Below are 12,153 nucleotides of genomic sequence, written 5' to 3' on the forward strand. Positions count from 1 at the left end.
GCATGCAAGGCTCCTGAGCTGATATGGGGAGTTAAGTAGAGACAGTGTGTGGCAGGGGACCCCCGTGATGGGCCGTCCCGAGAACACAGGTGAATCTGGAAGCCTGATCGCTGCAGCAGCAGATCAAAGACAGCCAGGTCTCTATTCGCTCACACAAATGGTTTTCACTTGCAGCCCTTTCAGCAGCCTTTCAGCTTGGCTCATGGCCCATCTCTCAGACCAGGCAGCCTGGAGCACGGCCCCATGTTGAACCAGAGGATGCGGGCTCTTGGACAGGCCTGCGCTGGCCTTGAACACAGTGTGAATGGGGGAAAGTAGATCTGAAAGAAAATAGGCTTCTGGAGTTGTTTTGACATATTGTTTCTAGTGAAATTGTGTGGTTTAGCAGAATACAGAGAGACCATCCCTCCAGTTTTTTAAAAACTCTTTGAACATTGTTTTAGGAGAGCCCTCTTGAGCAAGACTGGAACAGTTGTCCTCGCCGAAGATTTGTTGTTTTGAGCTGAAGACATTTGCTTGCCAATATGTTCTTAGGATGTCGGTCAGTTGCCTCAAAGTAAAACAAATATTCGGAAACACTAGAATTTGAACCAGCATAACCGGTTGACTCTCTCTTTGACCACTGCAGGAGTTCAGTGTGTCTGTCAGGCTGCGCTTAACACATTAAATGTTTGGAACGATTTGTCCGATAATCGCAGCATGGCGGAAAACCTCAGTGGCTCTTGAAGTAAACACAGAAATTCCTCTGAATTCCTGAGTCCTTTGCAGCCAGCTAATAGAGCCATATTTACAGAAGGAAGGCAGAACCATGTCTCCCTATACTCAGTCATGTTTATGAATGACACAGCGGCTGGTAGAAATCAGGGGTTTAGGTGAACAACTGAAGAGGATATCAGTGACATGGTTTCAGCTATGCTGGGCTCAATCCCCCACTGTGCATTACTGTGGTTCTCGCTCCTTCACCATAACACTCCCTCTCTCTAGCTCGCTCTCCCGTTCTCGATTTCTCCTTTCTCCCTTGTTCTTTTTCTTTTCCTCCCTCTTTCATTCTCTTTGTTTGCCTCTCCCTCCCTCCTTCCCTCTCTCGCTCTCCCCCTCCCTGTGTGCACTATTTCCATTTGATTATCCTTCCAAGTGTAACATGCTTCTGAGAACACATTCTGGGTTATTTACTGTATTCACAGAAACATGCAGACATGGTGATGATTTTACTAAATGAGAACTACTGGTCATCATAGGTGCTCAAATAGGATTTATGAATCCCGAGCACAGAGGTAATGGAGAACAGGCTCATGCCTGCAGTCGTTAGCTCTCCCAGATGTGCACATCTATGTGCCTCATGATGTGTAAAGGCAGTGTTCATGTCCTCGTGTCATGGTCAGGTGATTTCTGATTGTACAGGATGCAAGAGCATGCACTTCTCCTTTGGTTAAATCTCTGGTTCAATCACCATCTTCCACTCAGTATACTGAAGAGGACCTGATGGTGGCTCTATGGACTATGTGCAGACTATATTTGTCTCTGCTGAGGTTCTAATGGAATTGAACCGTTCCTCACTGAGTTCGCCAGGTTCTGCTGACTCAAAAGTGATGTATAGTGGCTGTTGAGGGGAATCAATACCGCCTTCTGTGCATTACTCATCTGTGTACTATATATATCTTAACTTGTACTAACAAAAGCATTACTGTATATATTATTCAGTGATGTTGCCATCACTTGCTGTTATTGTGCAGAGTTATAAATCGTGTGTGTGTGTGTGTGTGTGTGTGTGTGTGTGTGTCCGTGTCCCATGTGTAGTTAACAACATCGTACGAGAAGCTTAGAAACAGCCACAAGCAGCAGGAGGAGGAAATGCAGGAGTTGTCTGATAAGAGAGAGAGTGTCTCCCAGTGGGAAGCCCAGATCACAGAGATCATCCAGTGGTGAGTGAAACACATTCTTCCATAACAAAACTTTTACAAGTCCTGTAAAACCACACCACTGCTCAATGTCCGTTCACTAAATGCCACTTTTGGCAAGAAGATATGCAGGTCATAGCAAAGTGTTATGTAGCAGCTGAATCAACTTATAGCTTAGTAGCGACTGCAGGCATTGTAGTGGATTTCCACTGCCATCTAGTGGTAATGTGTGGCAGTTTAATTTTTTTTTAACTTTGTCCTGCAGGGTGAGTGATGAAAAAGATGCACGGGGCTACCTGCAGGCTCTGGCCACTAAGATGACTGAGGAGCTTGAGAGCTTGAGGAGTACCAGTCTTGGAGCCCGCTCTACGGTAGGCTGGAGTCTTTACCTTTGACCTCCCACAAGGTCCTAATATTTACATACTGGACAGCCAGGATTTTTGTACATTTAATTTTCCTAACGGATTTTGTCTAAACCATATACAAGTATTTTGGGGGGATTTTATTTTATTAAATAATAAAATTTAAAAAGCAAACCAAAAAAAGTGATGAGGTGTGTAGCAATGGTTCTTCCTTGCGTTACTGCATCATGGTAGGACATGCCATGGAAAATGCGGCGTCTGGCCAAGCTGGACATGTCTGCCCGCCTGGAGCTGCAGTCCGCGCTGGATGCCGAGATCCGCGCCAAGCAGACCATCCAGGATGAGCTCAACAAGATCAAGGCTGCCAACATGGCCACTGAGTGGTGAGGAAATCTGCTGTGTTGTCTGGAGCTCATCAGAGCTCCTCTCTGGGAGTCTGTGTGGAGGCTAAAGAAGTCATTGTGCTTTGAGGTACAAAGCAGATTCATGAAGTTCGCGATGCCAAGCAGTTGCAAGTGGAATTGAAGTGTACTGGGGGGTTTTTTTGTTTGTTTTTTTCTTTCTCCTAATTATCATTACCAAGTAAAAGTAATGTGGAGTTGTACACATTTCACTGCTTCTGTGTCCCGCAGCAAACTCCAGGAATCTGAGAAGAAGAACGAGGATCTTCAGGCAGAGATTGAGAGGCTGAGACGTGAAACGAATGATCTACGGCTTTCTAAGGGTAAATTTACCTCCTCCTCACGTCTCTTCGTAGACTGACATCCAGTCTCTCTGCTCATATGATCTCATCTTCAGTGGGTTACTAGGTATTATTTTTGTATGACTGTATTTTTCTTTTTTCCTTTTATTGCAGGTGTAAAGCACCAAGATTCGCAGAACTCCTTCCTGGCTTTCCTCAGTGCCCCTAACTCTGGGCTGGATCAGTTTGATGTAAGTTCTGAAAAATTGTGTTTGAGCATGACATGATGTGCCTGGGCTACTAAACTTTCATTATTAAACTCTTGTAGGCATGTTACTGTGTTTCCAATTATTTATTCCCCTTTACCCGTGTTTTCTACTTCATTGAGTTTTAATGTTGGAGTGAAGTTGATTTCAACAGCGAGTGAAAGCTTATTTGTCCCCTGACCATTATCAGACGTGCTCCATTTATAGAGTACCCGCTGTATTTATGTGCTGTCTACTCTCTTTGGTTCTGTTGGCACTGAAGCGATCTCCTGCCTGCGCCCCAGTCAGCAGAGGCAGACGTGTAAGCCCTCCTCCTTTTTGTTCTGGTGCTCTGATTTGGTGCGTTTCGATGTTCTCTTTCTGTTTTTTTCTGGTGGATTCCCACTGGCGAGGCTATTTTGTTTCTGGTTTGGTACCTTATGCATGTCTCCGCGTACTCTTCTTGCATGGGACTGGACTTTAACTGGACATCCCCGTGGTCAGGAGTGCTGGGTGCATAGTGAAAAGCAATGTGTTGTCCATTAATCACTTTAAACATCTACAACAGTTCTTTAATGATTAAGCAGTTGGAGTCTCTGTCATCTTGGTACCTATATAGACACTGAGGCTCCTACCACTAATTTACCTACATATCAAACACATCTCTGTGGTAGGTGTCTCCTCTCACTGACACTAAAGCTGTAGTTCACAGAATTAACAGATATGGAAGGTGGCCATGGAAACGTTTTGATCTCAGTATTGCACGTACATTGAAGGGCTGATTCCATATTGCTAGAGTTGATAACAGTGCATCGTCTGTCACAAGTTTAATGTCCCCCTTTCCCTCTAACCAGATTCACCTTTTTTCTTTGATCTGTTTGATGTTGCATCAACACTGTTGTTTACATGGCATGAGCGGGTGGTTGTTGTTTTTGGAGAATCACAGGTCATTGTGCTGGATGATGACATTTTAAAAGACACAATCATGGATTTTTCTCATTCATTTGATCAGAAATTGACATTGAATTGGCCTTCAGTAGTCAAAGAATAGTTTTTAGTGCATTCTCTGTTAAATATACTAGTTATGCTCTGAAATCCTTGATTGTGGCTCTAAACTCTACTGCTGGGGTAACTGGGATGCAAGCATGCGATGTCCTTATGTGGTACTGGTTTTGGATTTATTCTGTTCCTTATAAACATGCATGTAATGCATGCATTTAAACATAGTGTATGTTCATCCACTGACTAAATAAGATTTGCCTAGGATTTTAGAGTCTAACATTGTTTTGTGATATTTGAGCAGGTTTAGTTTTTTATGGTCTTGCTCGTTTGGACGTGACTTACAGAGCATTGATGGATCATTTCTTTGTAGAAATAGTAAAAGCTATTTGAACATTTTTAATAAAACATTTTAATTAAGCTATTAATAATTTTCAGTCTGATCACAATGTTCACAGAACATTTATGATCTAACAAATAAACTGTAACACATTAGTCCTGGGGCATTCTTAATTAGTTTGTATTTAATGTCATTGTATTATTCCTGTGTGTCTGGTCTAATCCTCACCCCTGTTCCTCCAGATCGAGTCTGCTGATAACTTCAGCCTGTCCAATACTCCATCCCGTGATGATGAGCGCAAATCCCAGCTTATGTCCCGGTCTCACTCCCCTTCCACCACTAGCGACATGGAAACCCTGGAGGTGCCCCACCTTACACTCACCTTAACCACACCCTGGTGTGGTGGAGTGAAGGTGGCGATTGCATTTGTGTGGTGATCCCTGTGTTGTGTCTTCCAGTTCGTGGATCATCCCCATAAAGGCACACAGACTCCCAGCATGCCCTGCAGTGCAGGCCACCTCACACCTAAGGTACAGACTCTATTAGATTTATCAACAGTGAGGGCCACATTATGCTCAACACTAAAGAAATGCTGGTATTTAGAACTGTCTGCATGTAACATCTGGTCTTGTCTTGGTGTTCTTCCTGTTAGCCCAAAGCTCACCAGTTTGTGGTGAAGTCTTTTAGCACTCCCACTAAGTGCAACCAGTGCACCTCTCTGATGGTGGGACTCATCCGGCAGGGCTGCATCTGCGAAGGTGAGGTGCGCGCATGCACGCAGAGCCTGTGGTAAATCGAGAGAGACAGTGAAAGAAGCGTGTGATGTTCAGAGTCAAGGTTCCTGTTCACCTGTTGCCTTTTCCTTTTTTCTCCCCAGTCTGTAACTTCTCATGTCATGTGATGTGTGCGGACAAAGCCCCTGCAGTGTGCCCTGTCCCTCCCGACCAGACAAAAGGGCCCCTGGGTGTCGACCCCCAGAAGGGCATCGGCACAGCTTATGAAGGACATGTCAGGGTAAAGAGCTTTTGCTTCAGTGTGCTGGCTTCATGTCCATGGTCAAACAGCTGTCTGCTGCCATTGTGTACGACAGTGGCAGTGGAGGTGTGTGATCCTCATTCATTTATCCCGTGATGATCTGTCTCAGGTGCCAAAGCCAGCTGGGGTGAAGAAGGGCTGGCAGAAGGCCCTTGCTGTTGTGTGTGACTTTAAGCTCTTCCTGTATGACCTAGCAGAGGGCAAAGCCGCTCAGCCCAGCGTGGTGGTCAACCAGGTCATTGACATGAGGTCAGATTTACAGAGTGGATACCACTTGAAAGATTTGTCTTTCCGGCCAATTCTGACTGCTTCCTGTCATCTTTAATTCTCTGAGGGTTGTGTTTTCTTTGCTGCAGGGATGAGGATTTTTCGGTCAGCTCAGTACTTGCGTCTGATGTTATCCATGCCAACAGGAAGGACATTCCCTGTATTTTTAGGGTGGGTTTATGTAGGCCTAATTAAAACAAAGTTATTGCTAGAGCTGTAGTTCAGAGATTTAAATATTTCTATTACAACCATAAATGTATAAATACTACACTGGTGCCAAGATGATATATTGTGCAGTATTGTGTCAATGTGGTGTCTGTACCACAGAAGACATTAGGCTATGTGTGTCTCCACTACTTTGTAGGTCACAGCATCCCAGCTGTGTGTCGTGGGCAGTAAAAAATGCTCCATCCTGATCCTGGCTGACACGGATCAGGAGAAGAATAAGTGGGTGGGGCTTCTGAATGAGCTGCACCGCCTACTGAAGAAGAACAAACTGAAGGAGCGCTTCGTCTACGTGCCTAAAGAAGCTTATGACAGCACCCTGCCTCTCATCAAAACCACACAGTCTGCAGTTATTATAGGTGCTGCTCTGCATACGTCAGTCACACTGTACATAAAGTGCACTCTCAAGCAGCCTGCTTTTTTTCAGTTATTTTTGTCAGTGTGTCATTTCCAGCTGCGCATGTCTAGACAGTTTCCCCTTGAGCCCCCTGCCTTCAGGTCTCAAGTTTTTTTTTGTTCTCTTATTCTATGTTAACATCCACAGATCATGAGAGGATAGCCCTGGGTAACGAGGAGGGGCTCTATGTTATTCACATCACCAAAGACGGTAAGGCTTGTGTGAAAGCCCTGCTCTGCTGTTTCCCTTCCCCTCCCCACTGCAGTAATGCATTTCCTCCACTCTCCCTGACAGAGATAATTAAGGTGGGTGATAACAAGAAGGTCCACCACATTGACCTGATCCCCTCCGAGCAGCTGCTGGCCGTCATCTCTGGCCGAAACCGCCACGTGCGCCTCTACCCTATGGCGGCCCTGGACGACCGTGACACAGACTTCTACAAGTTGCCAGAGACCAAAGGCTGCCAGGCTGTGGTTTCAGGCCTCACCAGGCAAGGCGGCCTCACCTGCTTGTGCGTAGCCATGAAGAGGCAGATCATCTGCTACGAGCTGAACAAGAGCCGAGCGCGGCACCGCCGGCTGCGCGAGCTGCAGGTGCCTGGCATGGTGCAGTGGATGGGCTTGCAGGGCGAGCGCCTGTGCGTGGGCTTCCAGGCTGGCTTCCTGCGCTACAGTCTGCAGGTGGACGGGCCTCCCGTCAGCCTGCTCCACCCAGAGGACCACACCCTGGCCTTCATCGGGCAGCTGGGCATGGATGCGCTCTGTGCCGTGGAGATCTCCAGCAAGGAGCTACTACTGTGCTTCAGCAGCGCGGGCGTGTATGTGGACTGCCAGGGCCGGCGCTCACGGCAGCAGGAGCTGATGTGGCCCGCCGTGCCCTCTGCCTGCTGTAAGTGCTGCTCATGCCACCATCCATCAGCCTCTCAGCAGGTCACGATGATGGTGTCTACATTGCTGGCCAAAGGAATGAGTTTTTCTTCTTTCATCCCTCGTAGGTTACAACGCACCTTACTTGTCAGTGTACAGTGAGAACGCTGTGGACGTGTTTGATGTGAACTCTATGGAGTGGATCCAGACCATCCCTTTGAAAAAGGTCAATATTAAGGGATGCATGTTGCACAGCTTGGGATGAATCAAGAATAATTTTGGACTTCCTGTTGCACTTAGGAACATTTTATCCAGTGTCTGCATTTGATCATTAAAATAAACAGTGTTAAAGTGCAGTTTGCAAGTGATGGTATATTCATGTGCTCTGCATCAGGCCTGTAATGATGTGGTTGCTGTCATGCTGTAGGTCCACCCTTTGAACACAGACGGCTCTTTGAACCTGCTGGGGCTGGAGACTGTGAGGCTCATCTACTTTAAAAATAAAACTGCTGGTGAGTCTTGGTTGATTTCTGACACTGAGGTGTGTCAGCTGGGTATTCTGTGTCCTGTGGTTACCACTTAGATTTGATGTGTGTTTTTGCAGTACATTGTTACATGTTTCAGCCTTTTGAAAGAAACTGAATTGATGTAAATTTGAACCAAATGATCTCTTATCCAAGCAGTGAGGCAGGAAGTAGCTGATTAGAGAGGAGGATAATGGCTGAAACTGGATGAAGCGGAGAGGAGTAGTGTGTGTTGATTTTGTTAATTATGCTGCTGGATGTCGCTGTAGTGAATTTGTGCTGATAAGGGCGTGCGTTTCAGAGGGAGATGAGCTGGTGGTCCCGGAGACGTCCGAACACAGCAGGAAGCAGATGGTGCGCAGCATGACGAGCAAACGGCGCTTCTCTTTCAGAGTGCCGGAGGAGGAAAGACTGCAGCAGCGCAGGTGACCCAGCACACCTGTACACGTACACTCACATGCACACACTTATGAGGATTTGCACTTGCATACATATGCACATACATTTGCACAAGGCCCAGTGCTAAACTGTGTGCATAGCAGAACGCACCCATTGCAGCTGCACTGGTCATGCATTGTAGGCGATTGGTAAAATCGTGGCATGTAATTTGTCGCTTTGTGTTTTTAGGGAGATGCTTAGAGATCCTGAGATGAGGAACAAGTTGATCTCAAATCCAACGAACTTCAACCACGTCGTTCATATGGGCCCAGGAGACGGGATTCAGATCCTTAAAGACCTACCGATGGTAAATGCTCTGAAACAGTAGGCTGAATTTCACTGAAGCAGGAAACTGAATTCCCCCTTCCGCCATGTCACACATTTTATTTTTGCTCTGCCAGACTGATTTACACTTTCTTCTCTTTAATTTGGTATAAATTTGGATCTTGGTGTTAATTTTAAATGTTGGGAAGCTTCTTTTTCTCCCCCAGTGTTGACCCTTAAAACATTTTATTCTACATTTAAAAAAACAAAACAAAAACAAAACTTTGTTGTTGATACAAAAATGATGCGCTAGAATTCTCTAGAAAATAACTAAAATTCTAAAGCCACTTTAGTATGCTGTATGCTGAAGAATACCTTTTGAGGTTTAACACTGGAACATGTCGTTATTTTTTTTCTCTCTCATTTCTGGTTGATGTGTGGCATCACACCTTGGTACAGCCAAGTTCTCCATCTTTTTTTTTCTGTTTCACCCATTTTCTCCTGCTTTTGTTACTCCTGTGCTCTCCTCACTCTTCTGGTCTAGCCAGGTTCTCCTGTCCCCTCCCCCCGCCTGAATCTCATCTCCACCCCCACCAGCTTTGAGCATGTCTATCACATGACTGTCACGTCTGCCGACAACTTCCTGTCCCAGGAGTCCCCTCTTTGCTCACACCCCCCATCCCTAAGCTCCGCCCCTGGGACCCCAGCCTCCATCTGCTCTCTGGTAGGACCAATGGCTCTCTCTTCCGCATCCCACAGACTCTACACAGACAGTGTGCTTCACCCCCACTACTCCATCAGTCCATTTTCGCTGCATGCTATGCAGTTTTCATTCATCTTTCATCCATCATTCCTCTTGCTTTGGATGCTTCTACGGACAGTGAGTTTTCCTAGGTTTCTTGAATTCATCATGAGGCCAGATTTAAAAAGCAAACTACTGCATTATGAATAGTAGAGTACAGTTTATACAGCAGTGTGGCTATGCAGATAACTACACGATCTCAGTGAAAAGCACCCACACATATTATTGGTACAGCTTTCAGTGACAGCTTTAACAAATTAAGTACACTTGTTTTGTTTGGTAACATTAAAGCCAACACATATTACTTGAAGCATTGAGAGGAACTGAACAAAACTGATAAACTAACTCATCATAGTAGAAGGTAACGTGCAACTATTTTTTGTGTATAGGTGTTGTTGGTTGTTTTGTTTTTTTTCTCTTTTACCTCTTGGTTGCAAATGTGTTTGCATCAGGCAAAGTTCAGACACAGATGCTTGATGCTGTTCGGCAGCACGCCCTCCTTTTTTGTACTGGATGCTGTTAATTGTAGTGCAGGTGTGTGTAACCCCCGTCTGTGTCATGCAGAACGTGCGTCCTCAGGATAGCCGTGGAATGCTTGGTGGCTCTGTCAGCATCCCCTCCCTCAGCAAGCCCCGCCCTGATCCCCGCCCCGAACCCGGCCGCTCCATGAGCACCAGCAGTGGCCTCGGCATGCGTGAGTAGTTCTGCCATTCCACCACCAGGGGGATGAAGAGAGCTGCCTGTGACTACATGGGAATTGTTGACACGCATGTCCTGTGATAGAAAATATGTTGAGATCTGCATATCAGTGCTATAAAAAGACTTTCACTGATTTTTAAACCAAATGGTTTTTCAAATACATATTCGTCTGAAATGCCTGATTTTCATACATACAAATGACAATGGACCACATAAAAGAACCACTTGTGCAAATTGCAAACAAATTTCATTTGTGACAATAGCTATTCATCTAATCTGCAACGGCTTGACGCACCATGGCCACGCTGCCCATGGACTTGCTACGCAGTGAAAGATGAGCCTTCGGTTAAAGTTAATTTATATAATTTAACAATTTGTGGTGATTGTTGATATTGTGAGCAGGTAAGCTTATTGTAATGACTGATAGGTCATCACCTATCATGACCCATATTGTCTTGTCTTGATTTGACCCCATCTGGTTTTACTCATGGACCACCTTGCTATGGTGAGATGTTTCAGAGTGATTTGTGTTTAATTACTAATCTCTGAAAACAGGAAAGACTGTATTTTTAAGTGTCTCATCTGGACAGTTGAGGCAGGGGGCAAAACCTTCTAAGGGAAACTAGGGATTTCAAAATCTAAAATTTGCTATTTCACAAATCGTTTAAACTCACTCTTGTGATGAACAGAGCTGACGACGAGGATCATTTAGTTCTGATTTGGTGGACTTGCGAGTGTTTCCCGATTCTGATGTGACAGTCAAACTGACTATGACAAAAATGAGAAATTTAAGAAAATGATCTTCCATTAGGCCTGTGTGTGTGGTTCAACAAAAGCTTTTGTAAGTGTGCAAGTACAGTTTTCTGACTGCGTCAGCCTAGTAGGCTGTTCTTTCAATGCCTACAGGTATGCAAAGGGGTCTGCTTCAGCTAAAGAGAACAACTAAAAGTGACCAGATGAAACATGGGTTTTAAGATGGAGATAAGACTTTGTATGCTGCAGGAATGGAGAGGAAAGTAACTCAGCAAGTCCTTGGTCTTTCTCTTGTAGGATCTTCCTCTCAGAATGGCACTGCTCTGAGGCGGGAGTTCTCCAGCGGGAGTTACAGCTCCGCCCAGCGGCAGACCATGACCTCACCCTCTGGGGGCTCGCTGTCATCAGGAGGGGGCATGGACTGTACAGGCGATGCTCCTCTCTCCCAGTTTGACAGAGAGGTAAGTGATGGAAGCCATGAGTACGTGTGTGTGTGTGTATTGACATTTAATTAGTACTGTAGTTTTAATCACTGCCAAGCAATCAAGCGGATGTTAATCAGAAGTATTGCAAGAGATGCAGACATAATTTGTGTGATTAGTACATTTTTTATGAATCTGTGCGTGGAATATCATAAACTTGTTTTCCAGAAAGTTGTTGACAGGTAAACCCCTGCCATTCCTTGCTTGATTTGATTCTAATCTACACTTGGCAGTTGCTGTGGGAGTTATAGCACTAGATAAGGATGCAGCCAGAATAATAATTGTCTTCTTGCCTAAAGCACAGTATTGGATTTATGCCATTCCTGCTGTTGATACAAAGGTCAGAGCTTCCATTTCACACTCCAAAGCCTATCTTAAAACAGTTCCTGCCACTATTTCTCTCACGCCACTTGCATGTGCTGAGTGATGTGGCACAGTGCCTACAGAATGAGAGCTGTCCTCCCACCAGCAAATGGTTCTCTCACACACACTCTGCAAGCTGTTCCACCATGCTCACATGTGCTTTTGGGGAGGGTGCAGGGGTTCCAATATGATGTGTGGTCGATATGTGACTCTCTGTGGTGGCAGGCAGTTTCACCCACAGGCAGGACCTTTGATGTGAAAAGAGCATTAAGGACCCTTCTTAGTAAGATAAAGGTAACAGCCAACAGCACACAGTTACCAGCTCCTCCTCCGTCTCCATCCTTCCTCAAGCGGAGCGCTTTAGTCTTGTGGTGTTCTGTGTTCCCAGTAGAGCTCTTCCTGGGCTCCTTTTGACCTCAAAATCTTAAGTTCACCCCAGTCTCAGCTGAGCTCCAGAAACAGGTTGTTATTTTGATGATGGGTTTTTACCTCCGGTCCTGGGGAATCAATTT

The 12,153-nt window shown here is 45.4% G+C and overlaps 1 protein-coding gene across 20 annotated transcripts in view; it reads left to right on the forward strand.

The window, feature by feature from the left end:
* The window catches only part of cdc42bpaa (CDC42 binding protein kinase alpha (DMPK-like) a), a 51,483-nt gene that overhangs the window by 35,039 nt on the left and 4,291 nt on the right, over positions 1-12,153 (forward strand). For 6 of the 20 annotated variants that reach the window (XM_035532588.2, XM_081721565.1, XM_081721568.1 and 3 more), the window contains 23 exons: positions 1,798-1,922; positions 2,164-2,269; positions 2,495-2,643; positions 2,893-2,984; positions 3,117-3,193; positions 3,462-3,509; positions 4,769-4,888; positions 4,985-5,056; positions 5,179-5,284; positions 5,404-5,540; positions 5,671-5,810; positions 5,918-5,999; positions 6,193-6,412; positions 6,598-6,660; positions 6,745-7,338; positions 7,445-7,542; positions 7,744-7,828; positions 8,142-8,265; positions 8,468-8,585; positions 9,087-9,266; positions 9,909-10,038; positions 11,094-11,257; positions 11,867-11,935. In XM_035532588.2, the coding sequence (XP_035388481.2) occupies positions 1,798-1,922; positions 2,164-2,269; positions 2,495-2,643; positions 2,893-2,984; positions 3,117-3,193; positions 3,462-3,509; positions 4,769-4,888; positions 4,985-5,056; positions 5,179-5,284; positions 5,404-5,540; positions 5,671-5,810; positions 5,918-5,999; positions 6,193-6,412; positions 6,598-6,660; positions 6,745-7,338; positions 7,445-7,542; positions 7,744-7,828; positions 8,142-8,265; positions 8,468-8,585; positions 9,087-9,266; positions 9,909-10,038; positions 11,094-11,257; positions 11,867-11,935 (3,099 nt within the window). Of the gene's footprint in view, positions 1-1,797; positions 1,923-2,163; positions 2,270-2,494; positions 2,644-2,892; positions 2,985-3,116; positions 3,194-3,461; positions 3,510-4,768; positions 4,889-4,984; positions 5,057-5,178; positions 5,285-5,403; positions 5,541-5,670; positions 5,811-5,917; positions 6,000-6,192; positions 6,413-6,597; positions 6,661-6,744; positions 7,339-7,444; positions 7,543-7,743; positions 7,829-8,141; positions 8,266-8,467; positions 8,586-9,086; positions 9,267-9,301; positions 9,423-9,908; positions 10,039-11,093; positions 11,258-11,866; positions 11,936-12,153 lie in introns of those variants that run through there. The other 14 variants (XM_081721564.1, XM_081721567.1, XM_035532589.2 and 11 more) reach the window with 11 other exon arrangements.

This window comes from Electrophorus electricus, chromosome 10 (assembly GCF_041902795.1).
Source record: "Electrophorus electricus isolate QZ-2024a chromosome 10, ASM4190279v1, whole genome shotgun sequence".
Taxonomy (NCBI): domain Eukaryota; kingdom Metazoa; phylum Chordata; class Actinopteri; order Gymnotiformes; family Gymnotidae; genus Electrophorus; species Electrophorus electricus.